Genomic DNA, 26,809 nt, shown 5'->3' on the forward strand with positions numbered 1-26,809 from the left:
TTAAGCTTCCCAATGATCAAACTGCACAATATTCAACTCAAGGTAACTGTCTTCATATGAAGAGTTTATTAATAAAATAAGAAAGGGTACAATTTGTCTCCCATGTTAAATAAAGATTTTCTGCAGTCATGACTATAGATTTTTACCTCCAACCTGGCATAAAAGATTTAATGGGAACTTCCTCAAATAAGTGGATTTGTGTGCAGAGGCCATTTAATAATTTACAGATATTGGTAAATTGGTGAATAATTGTTTAAATAATGTTAACTCACCGTTGTCCTTCCATTGGATCCTAGATGTGCTTTTGATAGGTTGCTGTGGTAGGAGTTGCAAACCAGGATTGAATCAGCGTGGCAAAATTTCATGGAAGACTTGTAAATACCTAACACAGCCATATGACATGTCCCTCCCCTTTCTCCATCTCTCTTACTCTAGAGTCAGCTTATCTACTATAAACCCACTGACTCTCACAGCTCCCTGGACTATACCCCTTCCCATCCTGTTACTTGTAAATATGCCATCCACCTCTCAATTTCTCCGTCTCCACCACATCTGCTCTCAGAATGAGGCTTTTCATTCCAGAACTAAGGAGATGTTCTTTTTCAAAGAAAGGGGCTTCCCTTCCACCTCCATCAATGCTGCCCTCACCTATCCTCCTGCCACCCTACCAGGGATAGGGTTCCTCCTCCCCTCACCCTACCACCCCCTCAGCCTCCATGTCCAGTGGAAGAAGTGCTACACCTGCCCCTACCCCTACTCCCTCACTACCATTCAGGTTCTTCCAGGTGAGACCTGTGAGATTGTTGTGGTCATCTACTGTATCCGGTGCTCCCAGAATGGTCTTCTGTATATCAGTGAGACGCGGCATAGATTGGGAAACTGTTTCGTCAAGCACCCACGCTCCGTCTGCCAGAAAAAGTGGGATTTCCCAGTGGCCACCCATTTTAATTCTACTTCCCATTCCCATTCCGATATATCAGTCCAAGTCTTCCTCTACTGTCGCAATGAGGCCATACTCAGATTGAAGGAGTGACATCTTATATTCTGTCCGGGTAGCCTCCAACCCAATAGCATGAACTTCATTATCTCAAACTTCTGGTAATGCCTACTCCCTTCACCATTCCCATTTCCCTCTCTCTCCTTATCTCCTTATCTGCCCATCACCTCCCTCTGGTGCTCCTCCCCTTTCCCTTTCTTCCATGGTCTTCTGTCCTCTCCTATCAGATTCCCCCTTCTCCAGCCCTGTATCTCTTTCACCATTCAACTTCCCAGCTCTTTACTTCACCCGTCCCCCTCCTGGTTTCACCCATCACCTTGTGTTTCTCCCTCCCCTCCCCCCACCTTCTAACTTCGAATCATTTTTTTTTCTCCAGTCCTGATGAAGGACCTCGGCCCAAAATGTTGACTGTACTCTTTTCCATAGATGCTGCCTGTGCAACGTTCCTCTAGTATTTTGTGCATGCTACTTAGTGTTATTATTTTCTCTTATCATCTTGCCATCTTCTTGCTCGACTTCAAATCTTAACAAATAAGTTAATAATATTCCTACACCGAGGCCTTTATAAGTTGCATCTGACAGTAGATGGGAACATATTTATGCCACATGATATCTGCTATTTATCATTAATCCTGCAGTCTCATCCCCTCATTCTTCAAAAAGTAGGGCTAGGAAGTAAATTCACCTGGTCCATCCACAACTGACATAGCAACCCTGGAAAAAAACCAGTAATAACCAAACTAGTTTATGCACGTATTTCTATCTATTTATTTAGTGATACAGTGTGGAGTTGCCCCAGCAACCCCACAACCCCGATTAGCCCTAGACTAACCACAGGACAATGTCCAATTAACCTACCTGGTTAATTTTGGATTGTGGGAGGGAAGCAAAGCACCCGAGAAAACCCACAATTTTCACAGAGAGGACGTACAGAGACTCCTTGCAGAACAGCACTGGAATTAAACTCCAAACTAAATACAACGCTACTGTGGCGCCCAAAAACTTTTATTTGTTTTTTGAATGAACACAGAAAACAATTTGAAAATTCCACTTTATTGAATTACTCAACAACTTCATAGCAATAGTCCTTGACTTGCTGACCAGCAGGGCACAGTCAGTAAGGAGGGGGGGGGGGAAAACGTCTGTCACAATTATCTTCAACACAAGGCTGCATCGTCAAGCTCCCACTCTATTTCCTGTACACTCACAAACACCTGGCCAGACTCTGCTCTAACTCCATCTATAGGTTTGCAGATGACACTACCATAGTGCGCCGAATCTCAAGTAAAGCTGAATCAAAGGACAAGCAGTGCCCAGTGACATGGTGTCATGGCAACAACCTTTCCCACAATGTCAGCAAAACAAAAGAGCTGCTTATCAAATTCAGGGGTTGGAGGTGGGGGTTGCAGTGCATATATCAACATACAACATTACATTTGGCAAATTAAGGATTTTCCTACTGAGAACTGGGCCATGACTGGATATATTCAATAATGAGTGTAGGCTGCTCAAACAACTTCCAGCACCCACAGAGCTTGTTTAAACTAATAGTGATTTCAAAGAGTGTCCCAGATGTGACACTGCTGGCAGCACATCACTTTATGGACAAGTCAGGCCAGTCAGGGTAATTTAGAAACCTTGGGCAAGAGGCAAAGTCATCCCATCAATTAAGAGCCTACACTTTTAGTCTTCCAAAATTCCTGAGATGACAGAATGCTATTGTGTACTTTGTGCACACCTTCGTGCCTGGACTGCTCTCCCCATGGAGGTCAAGAGAACTTTGATCCACAGATGGAGAGAGAATAAAAAAAGACATGGGTTATTAAGGGCAGCCTTTATAAACACATGAATGCAGTTGATTTCATGGGAAGTTGTCCATGATGCCCAGTGAGCGAATCCCACCTGCCTGTCCTTTTTAAGCTCCCTCAGTATGCTGATTGAGATCTTGCTGTAACCTTAGACAACATTCTGCACTCTCCAAAATATGACCAACTTTCATTGTTATCCACAAACTTACTGTTCTTGCCACCTACACTCTCTTCCAAATCACTAATGAACTAAGAATCGAGCACCATGTCTGCGACACACCACTGATCACAGATCTCTCACCTGAAAAGCATCTCTCCACTATCACCCTCTGCCTCCTCTCACCAAGCTATTTTGTATCCAATTTGCTATCCCATCCTGGATCCCAAAGATTCTAGACCATGCAGGACATTGTCAAATCCTTAGTAACATGGTATTCAGAAGGTAAGGAGAGGTACCAGGAGCATAACATTTTAAACACTAAACTCCACAATAACTTAACAGTAGGAAATCCTTCATGAGTTTACAGTCAGGGTTCCTTTAAAGCCACTGTATTATTTGACCTTTTGAAGATACACAGCACGTCACAAGTGCCAATTTAAAGATTAACTTCATTTGTTACACATACATTGAAACGTACAGTGAAATGCATCAAATCAGATCGAAGAGGATTGTGCCGGGCAGCTGGCAAGAATTGCCATGCTTTTGACACAAACAGAGCATGCCCACAATTCACAAATCCTAATCTGTACAGACGTGAAATGTGGGCGGAAACCAGAGCAGGACAAGAAACCCATGTGGTCAAGGGAGAACGTACAAATTCCTTACAGGCAGCAGTAGGAATCAAACCCCAGTTTTACAGCTGGCATTGTAAAGTGATGTGCTCACTGTTACATTCCGTGCTGCTCAACAACTGAACCAACAGGTGCATCAACAAATCGAAGCATTGCATTCAGCTGGAAGCTATTGGACTATTGAATCATATCTATGTTCTGTGAAGCTTTCTTGCACGTACTGTTGCTCTCTCGCCTAATTCTGTTGCTTTCGATCCTCCACATGGGGCCAGATGACTTCTCAGAGAAGGAATGGCATGGAGCAATTGTTTCATCCCACCATGTGATTCCTTCACTTTTCTTGCCTCTCATAGGAGTCCTTTCTTTAGAGGTGGCCATAATGAGGATTAACAAAGCAGAACACACGGTGCTAATAATCTTGAGAGAGTAACCAGCCATGCTTTGGGGTGTGGGGGGAGGTGCGATCACATGCAATCATTGCCAGAATTACATGGCAGCTCTGGCCTACATCTAAATAATGGACACACTTGCTGTCCACAGTAATGAGACTACGATCTGTAATGGAAGAGAATCATTCACCATCTGTGGTCATGGCTGGGTAGAAGCACATTCATGTGATACACATGGCATTAACCGTCTCTCCAGTGAAGCACACTGGGGTATGTAGCAATGACACCAGCTGCCAATCCAGTGGGATTTATCTGTGCGTAATTAACTGTAACACACACTAAATGTTGGAGGAACTCAGCAGGTCAGGCAGCATCTATGGGGAGGAATAACCACTTTGTGTTTCAGGCCAAGACCCTTCTCGTAATTCAAGATTTGTAATAAAGGATTAGCTTTATTTGTCTAATTTGGCTGAAAGATGGCAGATGGCAGTGTGAGGTGCACTTTGGGAGGACACATAAGGATTGGACTCACACAGTGAACAATAGGACACCAAGGTGTGTGTTAGAACAGAGAGATCTGGGAATACAGATCCATCGTTCATTGAAAGTAAAGTTACAGGTAGGCAGAGTCATAAAGAGAGTTTCTGATACATTGATCTGTATAAATCAAGGTATAAATCACAGGATTTGGGATGTTATGTTGCAGTTGTATAAAATGTTGGTGAGGTCGAATTTGAAGTATTGTGTGCAGTTTAGACACCTACATACATGAAGATATAAACAAGATTGAAAGAGTACAGAGAAAAATTACAAGGATGTTGCCAGGATTTGAGGAACTGAGTTGAATAGGTTGGAACTTTATTCCTTGAAGCATAGGAGATGAGGGGAGATTTGACAGAGGCATACAAAATTATGAGGGGTACAGATTGGGTAAATGCAAGCAGTTTTTTTTCACTGAGGTTAGGTGAGACTAGAACTGGAGGGTGAGAGGTGGAATGCTTAAGGGAAACATGAGGGAAACTTCTTCACTCAGAGGTTGGCAAGAGTATGGAACAAACTGCCAGTGGAAATGGTGGATGCGGGTTGAACTTCAACACTGAGGAGAAGTTTAATAAATACATGAATGGGAGGGGTATGGAGGCTCTGGTCCAGGTGCTGGTCAATGGGACTAGGGACAATAATAGTTTGGTATGGACTTGATGGGTTGGAAGGCCTGTTTTGTGCTACAGTGCTCGATGACTCTATATACATTTAAACATTGAAAGTAAAATGGATCAAATCAAATCAGCGAGTATGGTACTGTGGGTGGCTCGCAGGTGTTGCCATGCTTCCAGCACAAACATGGCATGCCCACAACTTACTAACCCTAATCCTAACCATACATCTTTGGAAGGTGGGAAGGAACCAGAGCACTTTGCAGAAACCCATGTTGTCATGGGGAGAACCTACAAGCTCCTTACAGATAGCAGAGGGAATTGAACCCCAGTCGGAGGTCACTGGTGCTGTAAAGTAATTATGCTAACCATTACACTCCAGTGCTGCCCTCTACACTCCTCTTCCCACTTCACTATCCTAACTCACCAGAATCCATGGCCTTTAACCCTAGTCTTGACAAGCCTCCGACTGTAAGCAAGCCAAAAATAAATATAATATTTTAACACAACCCTCATCCATTTACAAACATTTGTAATAGAATGCAGTTTGCTGTATTCATTACTCCTGCAGTGAAAACAAGTTATTGTAAGTTAGGGCTGTTTCAGACAACTTAAATATTCAACTAAACATTGAAGAATTAGATTGTACTTTCATTTAATATTTTAATCACATTATGTGCTTCATTGCATTGGGGAGTCAACTGATGGACAATGACAATTGCTAATTAGTTTAAACTTTACAGATTTTGCAGTCTTAAAGACAATAATGTTGTGTTGGCGCGTGGCCAAGTGGTTAAGGCGTTGGTCTAGTGATCTGAAGGTTGCTAGTTTGAGCCTCAGCTGAGGCAACGTGTTGTGTCCTTGAGCAAGGCACTTAACCACACATTGCTCTGCGATGACACCTGTGTCAAGCTGTATCAGCCCTAGTGCCCTTCCCTTGGACAACATCGGTGGTGTGGAGAGGGGAGACTTGCAGCATGGGCAACTGCCAATCTTCCATACAACCTTGCCCAGGCCTGCACCCTGGAAACCTTCCAAGGCGCAAATCCATGGTCTCATGAGACTAACAGATACCTATTATTACTATTAAAGTCAATAATACTCTTCTGAATTATACTCTTGCTTAGATTCTGAAGTCCACTTGTATCAGAGAGGAAAGGATTCGTAGTAGTAGATGACTTCATTGAGCATATTCTGGTAGTTAAGAGGTTCTGTACTATTCTATGGTTCTAGGGCTAAATTGTACTCACTACAGCCTGCTGGTCATCCCCCCTCCCACAGCAGCACCAATATTTTATGGCCATGTGGCTCCAACAACCTCCAAACCTTGCTTCCACAGCAGCAAGCAAGCCTCCAGATGGCACATCCTGTGGCCAGTCCTCAGGGTCCAAAGGCCTTCAACAAATCACAATGTCAAGTCACCTGCTGCACTGTTTGTAAGTCAAGTCAAGTTAAGTTTATTATCATTTAACTACAAACCCCATTTCCAGAAAAGTTGGGATATTTTTCAAAATACAATAGAAACAAAAATCTGTGATATGTTAATTCACGTGAACCTTTATTTAACTGACAAAAGTACAAAGAAAAGATTTTCAATAGTTTTACTGACCAACTTAATTGTATTTTGTAAACATACACAAATTTAGAATTTGATGGCTGCAACACACTCAACAAAAGTTGGGACAGAGGCATGTTTTAATAACACTTTTTAATCCTTTTGGAACTGAGGATACTAATTGTAGTAGATTTGCAATTGGAAATTTTGTCCATTCTTGCTTGATATAAGACTTCAGCTGCTCAACAGTCCATGGTCTCCGTTGTCTGATTCTCCTCTTCATGATGCGCCATACATTTTCAATAGGAGATAGATCTGGACTGGCAGCAGGCCAGTCAAACACACGCACTCTGTGTCTACTAAGCCACGCTGTTGTAGCCCATGCAGAATGTGGTCTGGCATTGTCCTGCTGAAATAAGCATGGACGTCCTGGGAAGAGGCATCACCTTGATGGCAACATATGTCTCTCTAAAATCCTAATATACACCTCAGAGTCAATGGTATCTTCACATACATGAAACTCACCCATGTCGTGGGCACTGATGCACCCCCATACCATCACAGATGCTGGCTTTTGCACCTTTCACTGATAACAATCTGGATGGTCGTTTTCATCTTTGGCACGGAGAACTTGACGCCCATTTTTTCCGAAAACTAGTTGAAATGTGGACTCATCTGACCACAGCACATGGTTCCACAGTCTTTCGGTTCATCTGAGATGAGCTTGGGCCCAGAGAACTCGCCGGCATTTCTGCATAGAGTTGATGTATGGCTTCCTCCTTGCGTAGTACAGTTTCAAGTTGCATTTCTGGATGCAGCGATGGACTGTGTTGAGTGACAATGGATTTCCGAAGTACTCCCGATTATAGGCGGCTATAATTGTCACAGTAGCATGATGGTTTCTTAGGCAATGCCGCCTGAGGGCTTGAAGATCACGCACGTTCAACAGTGGTTTCTGACCTTGCCCTTTACACACTGAGATGTTTCTGAATTCTCTGAATCTTTTCACAATATTATGTACTGTAGATGTTGAAAGACCTAAATTCTCTGCAATCTTGCATTGAGAAATGTTCCTTTTGGACTGACTAATAATTCTCTAATGAATTTTGGCACAAAGGGGTGAGCCACAACCCATCCTTGCTTGCAAAGACTGAGCCTTTGATGGATGCTACTTTTATACCCAGTCATGATACCTCACCTGCTACCAATTAGCCTGCTTAATGTGGAGTCTTCCAAACCCGTGTTACTTGAATATTCTGTGCACTTTTCAATCTTATTGTAACTCTTTCCCAACTTTTGTTGAGTGTGTTGCAGCCATCAAATTCTAAATTTGTGTATGTTTACAAAATACAATTAAGTTCGTCAGTAAAACTATTGAAAATCTTTTCTTTGTACTTTTGTCAGTTAAATAAAGGTTCACGTGAATTAACATATCACAGATTTTTGTTTTTATTGCATTTTGGAAAATATCCCAACTTTTCTGGAAATGGGGTTTGTATATACATGTATACCGTCAAATCAGACAATGTTTCTCCGAACCAGGGTATAAAGCACAGTAGTACACATATCACACAATAACTTACAAAAGCAAGGATAAAACCTACAAATGAATCACACATAAGTAACAAACCAAAAGGGAATAGGTTAAATACTGTAGGGTACAAAACAAATTAACCAGTGACAATTTGAATGCGATGCGGCAGGGAGTTCAGAAGCCTAACAGCCTTTGGGAAGAAACTGTTCCCCATCCTGACCGTTCTTGTCTTTATGCATCGGAGTCTCTTGCCTGATGGTAGAAAGTCAAAGAGGATGCTGGATGGATGGGTGGGATCCCTAATAATACTAAAGGCCCTGAACATGCAGCACTCCTGATAAATGTCCCTGATGGATGATAGGGAGACAGACCCCTACCTGGTTTTCAAAACTGATATTCAAAGGCTTTAAAAAAACAGTTGAAATTTACTTAAAGAATCAATGAATGCATTTAAAAATAACATAAACTTAATTAATTTAAATCATTAATAAAGAAATAGAATGAAAAATATTCTTTAAAAGTTGAATTTATCTTTCGAATTATAGTTTGCAATCCCACTCAAATGAATGGATCTGTATTAAAGGTTAGTTATAAAGCTGTGTAAACACGAGGAAATCTGCAGATGCTGGAAATTCAAGCAAAACCCAAAATGCTGGTGAACGCAGCAGGCCAGGCAGCATCTATGGGAAGAGGTACAGTCAACATTTCGGGCCGAGACCCTTCGTCAGCACTAACTGAAAATAGAGATAGTAAGAGACTTGAAAGTGGGAGGGGAGATCCAAAATGATAGGAGAAGACAGGAGGGGGAGGGATAGAGCTAAGGGCTGGACAGTTGATTGGCAAAAGGGATATGAGAGGACCATGGGACGGGAGGCCTAGGGAGAAAGAAAGGGGGAGGGGAGCATCAGAGGAAGATATAGTGAGAGGGACAGAGAAAAAAAGAGAGAGAAAGAAAGAGGGGAAAATAATTAATAAATAAGTAAGTAAATAAATAAGGGATGGGGTAAGGAGGGGCATTAACTGAAGTTAGAGAAGTCAATGTTCATGCCATCAGGTTGGAGGCTACCCAGACGGAATATAAGGTGTTGTTCCTCCAACCTGAGTGTGGCTTCATCTTGACAGTAGAGGAGGTCATGGATGGACATATCAGAATGGCAATGGGATGTGGAATTAAAATGTGTGGCCACTGGGAGATCCTGCTTTCTCTGGTGGATTTCTCTGGCAGAAGCTGTGGGCCAGATACAGCCAGGTGGCTGAGGAAGCCAGTGAAGACCCCTGCACTCCTGAGTGAACGTAGTAGATGTGGAGTGGGAGTTCAGCTGACCTCCAGCATGTTCAGTACTGTGACATATAGCCATTGCTGTCTAGAATGTGCTGATGTAAGCACCACTTCTCACTGGTGTTCTCTATGAACGCTGCTTGGCTATCGGTGTAATCTGGTTCAACAGATAATTGTGCTCCTGATAATATCTACTACATGCAAAATGAGCAACCATAGTTGGGAGAACAGGATTGAAAATGCTCATTTATTATCTTCATTTAGGTCCACTGTACAAGATTAGCTGCCTTTTGTCGTTGTCAGTTCTTGGAAAAAAATTTCCAGTAAACTCTTGTGAAAAAAATTTCTGTAAGTATAAACTAGTGGCCATTTTTAAAGCAGAATCATAATATAATAGAAAGTGTGATAAGGTAAAACAATGAAATCACATATTAATTAACAATGATGGCTTTACGCATTGAAGAATAAAATCCGTGCTTCAGTGTTTCCAGTTTCAGTCAGGAAATGATCTTTCCATTTTCATCAACTGTGTCAAACAGTTTCTTCATAAACTGAAATATTTAAACATAAATGAATTAACTGTGACTATTTTGTAGCACAAACTACAACAGTTAAATCAAAATGTCAAATCTGATAGACAATATATTTTATTCAAATCTGGCTGTCCCCTTGTCTGATCCCTTGTGGTGTTCAGATGAAGACAAACACCATTAATTATATATTACCTTCACTCAGAAAGTTACAAGATCTTGGCAATGATGCATTATCTTCCAAATGCCACCCAGTGCAACTGAAGATTGTCTTATTTTACTTAAAAAATAACCAATTATGTTGACGTGTCCATACTGAAGTATAATATTTAATATTTAAGGCCCAACTTGAACTGTGATTTCAAACTGTTAAACCTGGCTGTTGGCCTAGTTCTGGGATAGTTAGGCTGTGGCATGCACAAAACTTTTGTTGGAACGTGGTTTTCAATACTGCTCCTCGATTCTTTAAACCCCACCCGTAATAAAAAGATGCGCAAGTACATGTTCGGCACAGCATTGTGAGCTGAAGGGCCTGTATTGTGCTGTAGGTTTTTAATATCTTTTTTCTGTGTCCTATAATGATTATCTACACTGCCAAAGAAACAGCAAATGATTCTTTACAACCCAAGAACAATGAGATGTTTCATAGGAAACATTTCACACCGGCTAGGTGCCAGCTAGACAATTCCAGGGACACGTGACATTGGATCATATGTATTGAAATCCTCACAGACCTGGTTATTTTTTCTTGTGCTGCATTGGATTTGGAGTAACAATTATCTTGTTCTCCTTTACACTTGTGTTCTGAAAATAACATAAAACAATCTTGTCTATGAAGGTTCTCAGTCATCCAGGTCTTTGTATATCAGGCAGTAGTGAATAAAGGCAACTGGACTTGCTGTGTTGTCCAGAAGATGTTTCGCCACTCATCCGAGAGGCTTCTTCAGTTCTAATCCATGGTGGGTAGTTTTCCAGCTTATAAACTCTGTGAGTTGATAAACCATTAACCCCTTAGAACATGGGGATTATCAGAACACTACATCACCATGCCAAGAATGTGCCCACCAACATTAGAGCTAAGGTCAAGGAGTGCAAGTATTTGAGAGGATCCTTGAAAGCTTGCCGCTACTGTGACTGGGCCTTCATCAGGACAGCAGCAAAAACCAGCAGGGACATCAGCCCAACAGACAGCGGTAAGGAGCAAAGCAGACGGAAAAACATAGTCATCCCATATGTAGCTGGAGTTTCAGGGAAACTCAGAAGGATTTTAAACAAACACCAAACCCCTGTGTTTTTCAAACCTACAAACACACTAAGACAGAAACTGGTCCAACCCAAGGATCCTACACCCAAACACAAACAGAGCAATACTGGATATGCTATCCAATGCAATGAGAACCGGCCGCACAGTACATCGGCAAGACAAACCAACTATTTCATAAATGGATGGCGCAACATCAGAGGGCTAACACCTCAGGTCAAGATTCAGCTGTATATCTACACCTGAAGGACAAGGGACACTCCTTTGATGATAACAATGTGCACATTTTGGACAGGGAGGACAGGTGGTTTGAAAGAGAGGTTAAAGAAGTCATTTTTGTCAAACTGGAAAACCCATCCCTGAACAGAGGGGGTGGGCTATAATGCCATCTATCAGCAACTTACAATGTAGTCCTCATATCTCAACCGATATGTCTCCACAATTCACACCTCCATTCATGCAAAGATAACAGTAATGACCCTCTCATTACCTCTATGACTCTTAACAACCCTCATGTGATTGCTATACTTTTAAACAACTCAGAGAGTTTATAAGCCGGGAAACAACCCACCATGGATCAGAACTGAAGAAGCCTCTCGGATGAGTGGTGAAATGTCTTCTAGACAACACAGCAAGTCCAGTTGCCTTAATTTGCTACTGCTTGATATAAATGAATCTTGAATCAGAAAGGATTTGGCAAGTGTGGATTGGGACAGATTGTTTTCTGTGCTTGATAAGTAGGAGGCCTTCAAAGTGAAATTTTGAGAGTACAGAGCTTATATGTTCATGTCACAATAAAAGGCAAGAGTAACAGGTTTAGAGGGTTTAGAGTTTTTTTTTGAAAGATATTGAGGCTGTGGTTAAGAGGAAGTGCATAGATGTAGGCAGCAAGGAACAAATATACTTGAAGAATATAAGAAATGCAAGAGAACACTTCAGAGGGAAATCAGAAGGGCTAAAAGAAGGCATGAGGTTGCTTTAACAGACAAGGAGAAGGAGAATCCATGGGCTTCTACAGATACATTAGGAGCAAAAAGATAGCAAGGGACAAATAGGTTCTCTTGAATATAAACGTGGTCATCATTGCATGGAGCTGAAAGAGATGGGGAGATCTTAAATGGATATTTTTTCATCTGCATTTACTTAAAAGATGGACACAGTCAATTGAACTGAGGCACAATAACAGCGAGATCACTGGCTGTATACAGATTACAGAGGAGGAGATGTTTGCTGTCCTGAGGCAAATTAGGGTGGACAAATTCCTATGATCTGATAAGGTGTTCCCTCAGACCTTGTGGAAGACGTGCAGAAACTGCAGAGGCCCTAACAGGGTTATTTAAAATGTCTTCAGCCACAGGTGAGATGCCAGAGGATTGGAAGATAATGTTGTTCTATTGTTTAAGAAAGGCCCTAAGAATAAGCCAGGAAATTTTAGGCCGGCTAGTCTGACATCAGTAGTGGGTAAGTTATTGGAAGGTATTCTAAGGGAGTGGATATATAAGTATTCGGATAGTCAATTAATGATCAGGAATAGTCAACATGGTTTTGTGTATGGGTAGGTCATGTCTAACCAATCTTACAGAGTTTTACAATGAAGTTACCAGGAAGGTTGAAGAAGGAAGTACAGTGGAGGTTGTGCAAGGCCTTTGACAATGGTTGCGCATGGGAGGTTGGTCAAGAATGTTCAGTCACTTGGCATTCAGGATGAAGTCGTAAATGAGATCTGGCATTGACTTCACAGGAGAAGCCAGAGAGTAGTAGTAGATGGTTGCCTCTCCTACTGGAGACCTGTGACTAAGGGTGTGCCACAGAGATCAGTGCTGGGTCATTGTTATTTGTCATCTATATCAACAATCTGGGTGACGATATGGTAAATTCGATCAGCAAATTTGCGAATGGCATCCAGATTAGGGTGTAGTGGACAGTGAAGAAGGCTATCAAAGCTTGCAGCAGGATCTGGACCAGCTGGGAGAAGGGGCTGGAAAATGGCAGATGGAATTTAATGCAGACAAGTGTGAGGTTTTGCACTTTGGGAGGACAAACCAAGGTAGGAATTACACAGTGAACGGTAGGGCACTGAGGAGTGTGGTAGAACAGAGGTGTCTTGGAATACAGCCCCATAATTTCTTGAAAGCGGTGTCACAGGCAGATAGATTATTAAAAAATTTTTGCCACTTTGGCCTTCATAAATCAAAGTATTGAGTACAGGAGTTGGGACATTATGTTGAAGTTGTAGAAGACATTGTTGAGGCTTAATTTGGAGTATTGTGTGCAATTCTGGTCACAGACCCACAGGACAGATATGAATAAGATTGCAGAGAAAATTTAAAAGGATGCTGTCTGGACTTGAGGACCTAAGTTATAAGGAAAGGTTGAAAAGGTTAGGACTTAATTCCCTTAAGCGTAGGAAAATTAGGGGAGATCTAGAGGCATGGAAAATTTAAAGTAGTGGAGAATAAAGAGATTTGATAGAGGCATACAAAATTGAGGGGTATAGAAAGGGCAAGATTTGGCAAGACTAGAACTAGAGGTCATGGGTTAAGGGTCAAAGGTGAAATATTTAGGCAACCTGAGGGGAAACTTCTTCACTCAGAGGGTGGTGAGCATGTGGAACAAGTGGCCAGCAGAAGTGGTGGATGTGGGTTAGATTCCAACATTTAAGAGAAATTTGGATAAGTACTTAGGTGGGAAGGGTATTGAGGGCTATGGTCCAGGACTAGGCAGAATAATAGTTTGGCACAGACTAGATGGGCCACAAGGCCTTTTTCTGTGCTACAGTGTTCTATGACATTGTGACTCTAAAATAATAATTTATGAACAGGTTTTTTAAAATATTCTATTTAATTCAATCTGTCTTTTTCTTTTATTAATAAAAAAACAATAAATACACGTACGTAGCTAAGCAAAATTTTTCCTTAAAGTCCATAATTATTATTAGTAATTCATTAATTAATGATAATCTCAGCTCAAAATTACCATGTCATTTGAAATTTTTTTTTAGATTATTGCCAATTTGGTCACACTGTCTCAAAAATGTTGGCCAACCCTGGTTGGTGCTCAGTGTTGGCCCATTCTTGACCTTGTATATCTACCTTCTGCATGAAACGGGGCTGTGATCTAGCACTAGATCAACTTTTATTTTATCCTTCTGTCTCTTTCAGAAACATGCTCTAATTCAGTAATGTTGCTGACCAAGGCTACAATGACAATCAGTGTCAAAGAGAAAATAAATACTGTAGAGTTATGGTCTATGTTGACATATTTGGATTTGCTTCAGCCTGGGAGTTAATAATAGTGACAAGGGATACTTTCCCCAGCCGAGAAATGCCAACCAAACTTTACCAGAATAGAAATGCAACATGTCTCTTTGGCTCATTGATATTTTATAACAATAATAATGTGAGGTGGCACTAAATTATGAGAGTCAATCAGAGACTCACTGAGGACATAACACAATATATTCAAACTAATATGTAACATCAGGCAGTGCAGCAGTAGCAACAGTTTTTAGCATGAGGACAAGAAAATACCTGAAACTTGACATAATTATCTCTGAAATCAATGGAAATATTGAGGAAGACCTTGGCAAGCAGATAGCAATCAGTCTTTATTCCAAGCCTACACTGGTGTTACTCCCCAACTTTTCCTACATTACATCGATGACTGTATTGGTGCTCTGCCTGCACCCATGCTGAGTTCGTTGACTTCATTGACTTTGCGTCCAACATCCACCCTGTCCTCAAATTTAGCTGGTCCATTTCCGAAACCTCCCTCCCCTTTCTCGATCTCTCTGTCTCTATCTCTGGAAACAGCTCATCTACTGATGCATATTATAAACCCACTGACTTTCACAGCTACCTGGACTATACCTTTTCTCACCCTTTTACTTGTCAAAATGCCAGCCCCTTCTCTCAACTCCTCTGTCTCCGCCACATCTGCTCTTAGGATGAGGCTTTTCATTCCAGAACAAAGGAGATATCCTCCTTCAAAGAAAAGGGCTTCCCTTCTTCCACCATCAACGCTGCCCTCAACCACATCGCTTCCAGTATGCACATATCTGCTGTCACCCTATCCTCCTGTCACCCCACCAGGGATAGAGTTTCTTTTGTCCTCACCTACCACCCCACCAGCCTGCGTGTCCAACACATAATTCTCCATAACTTCCACCATCTCCAATAGGATCCCACCACCAAGCACACCTTCCAGACCTCCCCCCCAACTTGCTGCTTTTAGCAGGGATTGCTGCCTATGTGACTCCATTGTCCATTCGTCCCTTCCCTCTGATCTCCCTCCTGGCACTTATCTTTACAAGTGCAACGAGTGCTGCACCTGCCCCTACACCTCCTCCCTCATTACCATACAGGAGCCCAAACAGTCCTTCCAGGTGAGATGACACTTCACCTGTGAGTCTGTTGGGGTCATATACTGTGATCGGTGCACCCGGAGTGGCCTCCTGTACATCGGTGAGACCCGAAATAGATTGGGAGACTGCTTTTCCGAGCACCTTCGCTCCATCCGCCAAAAAAACGGGATCTCCCAATGGCCACCCATGTTAGTTCCATTTTCCATTCCCATTCCGACATGTCAGTCCATGGCCTCATCGACTGTCATGATGAGGCCACACTCAGGTTGGAGAAGCAACACCTTGTATTCCGTCTGGGTAGCCTCCAACCTGGCGGCATAAACATCGATTTCTTAAGTTTCTAGTAATGGTTTCCCTCTCCCCCCCCTTTCCCTCTTTCACCTTGTCTCCTTACCTGCCCATCACCTCCCTCTGGTGATCCTCCCCCTTTTCTTTCTTCAATGGCCTCTATCCTCTCTTATCAAATTTCTCCTTCTCCAGTCCTGTATCTCTTTCACCAATCAACTTCCCAGCTCTTTACTTCACTCTCCGCCCCCCAGTTTCACAATCACCTTGTGTTTCTTCCTCCCCTCCACCCACCTTCTTCCTCTAACTCCTCATCTTCTTTTCTCCAGTCTTGATGAAGGGTCCCAGCCCGAAACGTCAACTACACTCTTTTTTCCATAGATGCTGCCTGGCCTACTGAGTTCCTCCAGTATTTTGTGTGCGTTGTGATTTTAATACTAGCTAAATGTTTCTGAATTTACAACTTTATTCCTTTGGTTAGGTTCTTAAAAATCTAGTACTTTGCTAGATTTTCCTCACCTCTGGTTTTCTAAGTCCTTTAGCTTCAATGAATTTCTTGAAAGATAACATTGCATGGAGTCTTCTCATCTTTCTTTCCTTAAGTTGGGGGTGGAGGTGAAAACAAAGTTACAAAGGAGAATAGCTCATAAATTCCCTTTTCCATTCCCAAGTAATCCAAACCCAAGTAATTCCCACAACACCAAGGTTAACTCTGGTTTGTCTAACTTGGCCACATGAAGTACTGTTAACATATGTTGTCCCAGCATTTGAAAGCTTCCTCACTAAAGTCACAAGGGCTGATCATCTAACTAGATATAGGAATTAATGCTAACACTTGCAATGATAAACAGCTTTATTTCCACTTCATCTCCCATTCCATACACTAAACCATGCCAAATGAACCATTTTTTTCATAGTTTTAAGATGAATGCAGTGCAATGGAATGTTATGAAACATTGTTAAAATGATTATTTGACGTCCAATAATAAATGAGTATGTTTCTTGCAAACAAAATATTTGAAATGACATGGATCTTTATCATAAACCATCTCCTAGAGTCCATCCATTGACTTCAGAAAAATATGAAACTAAACCAAACTTAGCATCATATTTGCAGCAGAGAACATATCCACATCATCACTATCACCTCCTATCATCTCCTATTTCCACCCCTGAAATATTGCCTGATTCTATCCAACCTCAGCAATACCACTACAAGTAGCAGAATTGTAAAATCAATGACTTTGATACTTCAGATCGGGCTAGCCTGACACAGTCTTGGCTGGCCTCTGTGTAAATATGAGGCTATCCATAACTGTGATATTTTTATAGTCTCACTTGCCCATCACCTTTATGGTCCCTGATTTGTATTGGCTCTTTTTAAGCAATGAACCAGTTTTTAAATTTTTTTATCATTATTTATAAATCACTCAATAGACAATAGACAATAGGTGCAGGAGTAGGCCATTTGGCCCTTCGAGCCAGCACCGCCATTCACTGTGATCATGACATGTCATCCACTATCAGTATCCAGTTCCTGCCTTATCCCCATAACCTTTGATTCCACTATCTTTAAGAGCTCTATCCATCTCTTTTTTGAAAGCATCCAGAGACTTGGCCTCCACAGCCTTCTGGGGCAGAGCATTCCATATATCCACCTCAACTCCATTCTAAATGGCCTACCCCTAATTCTGTGGGAACATGCTTCCTGCCTGCAGCGTGTCCAATCCCTTGATAATCTTATATGTTTCAATAAGATCCCCTCTCAGCCTTCTAAATTCCAGAGTATACAAGCCCAGTCGCTCCAATCTTTTGACATATGACAGTCCCGCCATCCCAGGAATTAACCTTGTGAACCTATGCTGCACTCCCTCAATAGCAAGAATGTTCTTTCTCAAACTTGGAGACCAAAACTGCACATAGTACTCCAGGTGTGGTCTCACCAGGGCCCTGTACCGCTGCAGAAGGACCTCTTTGCTCTTATACTCTATTCCTCTTGTTATGAAGGCCAGCATGCCATTAGCTATTTTCACTGCCTGCTGTACTTGCATGCTTGGCTTTCAGTGACTGATGTACAAGAACACCTAGATCCCGTTGTGCTTCCCCTTTTCTTAACTTGACTCCATTTAGATAATAATCTGCCTTCCCATTCTTACCACCAAAGTGGATAACCTCACATTTATCCATATTAAACTGCATCTGCCCACTCACCCAGCCTGTCCAAGTCACCCTGCATTCTCATAACATCCTCCTCACATTTCACACTGCCTCCCAGCTTTGTGTCATCGGCAAATTTGCTAATGTTACTTTTAATTCCCTCATCTAAATCATCAATATATATTGTAAACAGCTGCGGTCCCAGCACTGAACCCTGCGGTACCCCACTGGTCACCGCATGCCATTCCGAAAGGGACCCGTTAATCGCTACTCTTTGTTTTCTGTCAGCCAGCCAATTTTCAATCCATGTCAGTACTCTGCCCCCAATACCATGTGCTCTAATTTTGCCCGCTAATCTCCTATGTGGGACTTTATCAATGGCTTTCTGAAAGTCCAGGTACACTACATCCACTGGCTCTCCCTTGTCCACTTTCATAGTTACATCCTCAATGCATACTCCTCTCACAAGAACAAGATAGGATTATCGTTTGAGAGTATCAGCACCCTACGGGATGTGGAAGAAGTTTCAGGCACAAGCAGCAGTCCAAGACACAGCCAGGCACATCGTAAAGTAGAGGACATGCAAGGACATAAGCCGTTGGTGAAATGGCCAAAGTCTAACAGCAAGGAGTGGGAAACCATCAATGCAGATGTGAGCCTGATCTTAAGTGGCATCGAGGGATTAGCAGAAAAGAAGATGGAGAGGATGGGTGACCTGATCTACAGCTACGGAAAGGAGAAATTTGGAGTGAAAGAACAAGTCAGCGGGAAAGATATGCCTCCTCCCCCCAAATCCCGTCATCTACAGGAAATCCAACAACTTGTTAAGGAAAGAAGAGGCCTGAGGAAGTTGTGGAAAAAAGCAACAGCAGAAGAAAGGGAGGGCATCAACCTCCTTCAAGAGGACCTAAAACAGAGGCTCTCGAAGCTGCGCAGAGCAGAGAATTTAAGGAAACAACACAAAAAGAAGGAAAAAGCAAGAACAGACTTCTACAAAGATCCCTTTAAATATGTGAAAGGCACTTTCACAAAAGTGAAAAGCACTTTCACAAAAGTGAAAAGCGGATACTTGAAAGTATCAAAAGAGGAGGTTGAAAGACATCTCAGAATCATCCACACTGATAAGCGAAAAGATGAACCAATACTTGTCCCAGCTGACATCCCATCAATCTCACCCCCACGACATCAATTTAACATCAGCCCTCCCAAGCTGAGCAACGTGAAAGAGGCAGTGCAGAAGGCAAGACCAGCATCAATGCCAGGCCCTAACGGTGTTCCGTATTGTGTCTATAAGAACACCCCGGATGTTCTGAAATTCCTTTGGAAAAACATGAGGGGTTGCGTGGAAAAAGCAAATTATCCCCAAAGCCTGGAGAAGAGCGGGATGAGTTCTGATCCCAAAAGAAAAGAATTCGTCCACCATCGAGCAGTTTCGCCAAATAAACCTTCTGAACATAGAGGGCAAGATCTTTTTCAACGTGTTGGCGCAAGACTTACAAAGTATCTGAAACAAAACCATTTCATTGATAAGTCAATCCAAAAGGCTTCTCGGGATGCCTTGAACATACCAGTGTCATATGGCATCAAATCCAGATGGCTAAGAAGGAAAGAAAGGATCTGCATGTCTTGTTCCTCGACCTGGCCAACGCCTATGGATCAGTTCCTCATTCCCTACTGTGGACTGCTTTTGAATTCTTTCAGGTGCCTGCAACAATAACAAATCTGGTAAAACACTACTTCCAGGATCTGCAAGTTTGTCTTACAACATCAAACTTCACCACAGCGTGGCAACCACTGGAAGTAGGCATCATGGTGGGGTGCACCATCTCCCCATTGGCCTTCACTATGGCAATTAAGCTCATTATCAGAGCCTCAAAATGGGTTGCGGGAGGAAAAGGGCTACAGTTTGGTCAACTGTTACCACTGATACGAGCCTATATGGACGATATAACGATACTGATGACAACTGTCCCCAGCATTAAGAGACTTCTGGAAAAGCTTCATCAAAACATCACATGGGCGAGGATGAAGATCAAGCCCAGCAAGTGCAGAAGCATCTCCATTGTCAAAGGTCAAGTCACAGATAAAAGATTTCAGATTGACGGGACACCTATCCCAACTGTTTCAGAAATGCCAGTGAAGAGCTTGGGCTGATGATATGATGCTAAGCTCAAGGACAGTGAGCAGTCTGAACAACTCGAAAAGGATACCATCACGTACATAGCTCGCATCAACAAGACCTTGCTGCAAGGAAAACTCAAGCTGTGGTGTTTCCAGTTAGGCATAATCCCAAGACTCATGTGGCCTTTAACAGTGTATGAAATCTCCATCAGCAAGGTTGAAAAGCTTGAAAGAATGATCAGCACACATGTAAAACAGTGGCTTGGACTTCCACAAGGCTCAGGTCCTGTTGGACTGTACAGGAACGGCAAATTGGAATTACCAATTGCAATTCTTGTGGAAGAATTCAAATGCACCAAAGCAAGGTTGGTCATGACCCTTACTGAAACTGAAGATACTGTTATTTGAACAGCAGCTCCCCCCGCCCCCCCCATGTGGCAACGGGGAGGAAGTGGAGCCCATCTGAAGCTGTTCAGAGTGCTAAGTCTGCTCTTTGCTTCAGGGATGTGGTTGGCCAAGTCCAACATGGGAGAGCCGGGCTCGGGCTCGTCCCAAAAGCTCCTCAATGGCACAAGGCAACATCAGTGCAGAACAGAAGACTCATGGTGGAGGAGTTGAGAAGACAGGAGGAGGCAGAGCGACATGCCAGGGCCGTCTCAATGATCAAGCAGGGTCACTGGACTAATTGGGAGAGCCTGGAAAAGAGGAAACTTAGCTGGCGTGACATCTGGGAGATGGAGGGATCTCGGCTAAGTTTTGTCATCAGAGCCACTTATGACCTCCTACCCAAACCCCAGAACCTGAACCAGTGGCGGGGAGAAGACCCTGCTTGCTCTCTTTGTCAAACACTTGGATCACTAAGGCACATTTTAACAGGATACACCACGAGCCTCACCCAGGGGCGGTACACTTGGCGGCATAACCAAGTTCTCAGACAGCTGGCATCAATCTTGGGACAGAGGTGAATCACTACAAATGCTCTCCCACAAACATCGGCAGGAAATGTCCACATTACACGATTTGTACCAGCAGGCCAACCTCCAGAGCACCATATAACATCAAAAGATGTAAGCATTCTGCAGGTTGCTCGGGACTGGAAAATGGACGTGGACTTGGAAAAAAAAGCTTGTGTTTCCCCCAGACACTGCGGCTACAACACTCCGGCCAGGCATGGTCCTGTGGTCCACAACAGCCAAGCTGGCATATGTTGTGGAATTGACAGTACCATGGAAAGATGGTGTCGAAGAAGCTTATGAGAGGAAAAAGACCAAATACTCTGAACTGGCAACTGAAGCTGCCCAGAATGGCTGGAAGACCAAGATTTTCCCGGTAGAAGTGGGATGCAGGGGATTCGTTGCTACATCTACGACCAGTCTATTGAAGAAGATGGGGGTGAGGGGTCACTCCCTCCAACAAGCAATCAAGTCCTTGTCAAATGCAGCAGAAGAAAGCAGCAATTGGATTTAGATTAAAAGGAAAGCCAACAACTGGGCTGCAAGATGAAGACAGGAGGGTATGGAACTGAGGGGGGTGTATCTGGGACGCCAGGTAGCACTGTTGAGCCCTCTGGAGACATCGTGGGCTTATCAACGAAACGTCAAAGAAGGAAGGTGCCCACCTGATGACCCCGATGATGTACTTACCCTCCCCCCTTGTCTCCACTCCAAGCCCACTGCCAATATCGAGAGTGTCAACTTACCATAGGGACTGAAACATCAAGTCCTCGTAGCTCTACTGTTATCACTACACATGCAGAATTCAGGACATATTTCCAGAAGAGTACAATCTATTTTCAAAAGACCAAATAATATTTACATCAAATTCATACATGGAACACAACACACGACACAAGAAATTCCTAACCCTCAGCTATTGATTTCTAAACCAATGCCATCTGGAGGGAAACATGCTATTAGAGATTCCAGGCTAAAAACAGAAAGAAAGAAAAAACTAATGCAATAAATCAGGTACATATCAGGTACCTGGTTATTCAATTGCATAAATAAATAAGGAAAAGTGCTACCTTCTCAATATCTCCTTCAGATAAATATGATTTCTCTGTCTCGGGCACAAAATTGGGATCAACCAGAGGTTCATCAACTCTTCTTTTCATCCATGTCTTTGGGTCCAAATACCAGGCTCCATATTTAAATTTGTACTCCCTTTGTTGGGTAGATTCCTGCAAAAATATGATCACAAGGATAATGGCAAGTCTTTATAAAAAGATAGCTGATTTGTTGCAAATTGCTTTATAGTTTTACACAATTTGCTTCCCAGAGCTACGCCCAAACACACTACAAAATGGAACACTCGATTTTAACCTCATACAAGATGCTGTTAGTCTCATTTGGAATTCTGAATCTATTTCTGGTTTCGTCGCACTGGGAATGTTAAGCCTTCAGTAAAGGTACAGAGAAGGGCAACAGTTCATTCTCAGTTCAGAACATTTTTTTTTACCCAGGTAGGGATAAAGGGTATAGTCTGTAAATTTTAGAAAATGTAGATCTGTTGGTCATTTTATTAACATTAATAAATAACAGAACTAGTTGAAGTGCAACTAAACTGGACAGTATTTTTTAACAGGTCAATAAACAGACTATTTGTTAAAAAGTGTATCAAGAGCAATGTTTACCTTGCAATGTTACATCATGCTCTCTTCATATTACTAACGTCAAAGAGGAGGTACAGAAGCCTGAAGACACACACTCAGTTCTTCCCCTCCACTATCCGGTTTCTGAACAGACAATGAACCAACTCATGAACACTATTATTACTCTCCTTTTGCACTAATTATTTAACTCAATTTTAAAAATTTATTTCTGATTGTATTATTCTTTATGTAATGCAATGTACTGCTGCTGCAAAACAAATTTCGAGACACTTGTCAGTGCTGTTATACCTGATACTGATTCTAAAGATCTGGTCTGGGACCGCTATAATTTACTAGATTGCAAACTGCTAAAACAGATTAAGTTCCCATTACTCTGAGACCTGAAACATAATCACTCTGGAAAGGTAGACCCATTTGTGGACTGAACTCTTCTCCCAAACCTTTGGTAAGTATCGTTGACTTACTGACTGACTTGAGTTTGTGGCAACTCCTTTCATCTACTACATTGGACAGTCTTCTGCTTCTAAAGAGTACTTGGTTGGTATCCGTCTGCCTCGAAGGACAACAGGTGATGATAATCATCATCACAAGCCTGGGGGAAGGTACGGAGATCCTGAGATGTCCAGTCGTCAGGATCCCCCTCGGGGCCACACCAGTGTAGTCCAAAGGAAAGTTTATGAAGCAATATGTTTGGCACCAGCTTGGCTGCAGGAGCTGCTGGAAGGGGCTCCACTCTGGATTTGTTGTCTGGGTTTACTCCCATAGCCTTTGTCTCCCCCGAGGCTGCCCACAAGGCAGTGGGACTATTTACCCATAGCTGGAGATCTGGTTCATGAGCACCAGGGCGTGTCCACACACCAGTGGGTCTGGAAGCTACGTGTGCAGGGGCTAGACCTCCTCCCCAACCTCTGTAGTTCAGCCTGAGTCCGAAAGGAGTTTAGTTTCCCTGTGTCGCCAGTGAGGAGGCACTACATGAAGACTGCTGTTGGAGAGGCTATGTACTGGCAGGGAGAGACTTATCATTCATTTCTCCTTTTCGCTAGACTGCTAGTCAGCAGGGGAAGCTGAAAGTGAGAACCACAAGCACTACCCACTACACTACCACACTAGAAGCATGACAACAACCATTTTGCCAAAGAGTACTTAATTACCGAGTTATTGCCATTCAAGGAAATTTGCCCTTGTGGAATTCACAAATCACTACCCAAAAAATTTGAAGGCTGACAAATTCTCTCACAGAATTTATATGAAAAAGAAAAACAAAAACACATTTATTTTCAGTTCACATTTCTCAACACATGGGCAAATGATGTGATTTCACATTATGCAAATCATGATATGAACTGTAACAAAGAATGGATTCCTCCATCCCCCTCCCCCCATTTCAGGAGTCACCTGTACTAACTATCTTATTTGAATTTTAAGTAGACAGACTCTCTGAATAAGTCTTCAAATATTAAATCTGTTCTTCAGATATACCCTCAGTGGTGTCTTTATTAGGTGCAGGAGTGTACCTAATGAAGTGGCCACAAGCGTGGAGCCCAGTGTGATCTTCTGCCGCTGTAACTCATCCACTTTGAGGTTCGACATGCCCATTCAGAGATGCTCTTCTGCACACCACTGTTGTAATGCATGATTATTTGAGTTACTGTTGCCTTCCTGTTGGCTTGCAACAGTTTGGCCATTCTCCTCTGACCTCTCATTAACGAGACATTTTTGTTTACAGGATTTCCACTCACTGGATTTTTTTTTTGTTTCTCATATCATTCTCTGTAAACTCTAGAGACTGTAGCACTTGAAAATCCCAGCAGATCAAAAGTTTCTGAGATACTCAAACCACCCCATCTGGCACCAACAACCATCCTATGGGCAAAGTCACTTAGATCACATTTCATTCCTATTCTGAAGTTTGGTCTGAATGACAACTGAAACTTCTGACCATGCCTGCATGCTTTTATGCATTGAGTTTCTGCCACATGACTGGCTGATTAGACATTTGCAGTAATGAGCAGGTGTGCAGGTGTACCTAATAAAGAGGCCACAGGGTAGATATGAATCACTGCTGGCCGAACTAAAAAGCTGAGTCGTTATTAGATACTCAGCACCAACCAGGACAGAAAAGCCACTTGACTGGCAGCCTAAACATTCATTACCAACTGCACACAGCAGCTATGTTGTGCATAATCTACAAAGGTCAGTTACTTGTCTGGAGTATTCTGGTAGCACATACCAAAGCTGACATCTCTTACCAAAGCGAGGACACTATATGCATGGAAGCACTGCCACCCACAGGCTGCTCCCTGAACTGCACCCCATCAGAACTTACAAACATTTGCTGTTCTCAGCAGGCCAGGCAGCTTCTACAGAGAAGGGTGAACAGTCAACGTTTCGGGCTAAGGCCCTGCATCACCCTACTGATCTCCTCCAGCATTTTGTGTGTGTTGCTTCAGATCTCCAGCATCTGCAGACTTCCTCACATTTGCTGTTCCGTTATTGTGAGATTATTCGTACCAGACAGACTACAGTAGTTCAGGATGGCAGATCGCCACTAACTTTGTGGGTGAATTGGGCCGGCCAATAAATGCCAGCAAAGCCCATTCCCTACAAAGCGAATAAAAATAAAGTCTGTGTTCTCAGTCTGATTCACATTTAAATATGTTAACCTAAATGAACTTGTCTAAATCTAACACAGTAGCAGGTAACGCCACCTAAAATGCAAGTCCAAGCACCAAACAAATGGGATAAAGTTTCTGCTGCTATCATTCTATCATCAATTGGGAGAATAAATAGGTTAACTTTAAATTATTACATTTACTACTGATTTAAATTTAAGATCTCTGGTTATCAATCTCCCTGTATGTATTGCGAGACAGGTCCTTTTACAGGTGACTCCCACCTTACAGCAGGTAGGGTAATCAAAATTCACCTTTATGGAATTCACAAATCACTATCAAGAAATTAGGATATGGAATAAAAATTCACTCTCATGAACTTTGCGTGCAAGACAGTAAATGTAAACATAACACGTTTTTCCCAACTCTACATTCAATGTTCTACCTTCCATAACTCATATTTCTTGATGAATGTGCAGATGATTGGTAATGATGTTGAATTATTTTTCCCACGTATTCCAAGATACAATGAAAGGCTTTTGTGAAATGATTCTCCTATATTCAAAAGAAAGTAACCAAGCTAGCCAATTTTTCCATCTTGTGAAAAATTTCCTGAACTGACATCAGTCATAAATCACTCATAAATTTCTTCTGCATCCAGTGTAACATTATCACATATTTTCCATAAATGAGATTCATAATTATATCTAGTATTCAGTCTGTCACCTAACAAGTTGGTTAAGTTTAACATAACTGTGGAATGTTAACATTTATTCCCTGCACAAAAGGCTTTTACTAATCACATTTACCTAAGCTCTTCTTTTCCTACAACACTAGTTCCTTCTTGAATCTTTTGTCTTAATCATTAAACTTGGAAGAGAATTCCACAGCTTCATGAGTCCCTTCGTAAAGAAGTTTCTCTGGTTATTCTTTCTAAATCTTCTAAACTCAGTACTGTCACTATAGTTTCTTGCTTTGACCCAACATATCAATGCAGCTACAAAGAAGGCAAGACAGAGGTTATATTTCATTCAGAGTTTGAGGAGATTTGGTATGCCACCAAAGACACTCATAAATTTCTACAGATGTACCGTGGAGGGCATTCTAACTAGTTGTATCACCTTCAGGTGGGGGGAGGTGGAGGCTACTACACAGGATTGAAATAAACTGCAGAGAGTTGTAAACTTAGTCAGCTCTATCATGGGCACTAGCCTCAGTTGTACCCAGGATATCTTCCAGGAGCAAAGCCTCAAAAAGGCGGCATCCATCGTTATGGACACCTATCACCCAGGACATGCCCTTTTCTCACTGTTACCATCAGGAGGGAGGTACAGAAGCCTGAAGGCACACACTCAGTGATT

General features: G+C 42.3%; 1 protein-coding gene across 2 annotated transcripts in view; it reads right to left on the reverse strand.

The window, feature by feature from the left end:
• Positions 1-8,765: 8,765 nt before the first annotated feature.
• Positions 8,766-26,809, reverse strand: part of LOC140194643 (protein FAM47E) — a 50,174-nt gene continuing 32,130 nt past the window's right edge. Inside the window, exons 6-8 of one of the 2 annotated variants that reach the window (XM_072251894.1) lie at positions 22,249-22,404; positions 16,467-16,544; positions 8,766-10,059 (exon numbers count right to left, since the gene is read on the reverse strand). In XM_072251894.1, the coding sequence (XP_072107995.1) occupies positions 10,006-10,059; positions 16,467-16,544; positions 22,249-22,404 (288 nt within the window). In that variant the 3' untranslated portion in view covers positions 8,766-10,005. The remainder of the gene's footprint in view (positions 10,060-16,466; positions 16,545-22,248; positions 22,405-26,809) is intronic. The other variant, XM_072251895.1, reaches the window with a different exon arrangement.

The sequence above is a fragment of the Mobula birostris genome, chromosome 3, assembly GCF_030028105.1.
Source record: "Mobula birostris isolate sMobBir1 chromosome 3, sMobBir1.hap1, whole genome shotgun sequence".
In the NCBI taxonomy this organism is placed as follows: Eukaryota; Metazoa; Chordata; class Chondrichthyes; order Myliobatiformes; family Myliobatidae; genus Mobula; species Mobula birostris.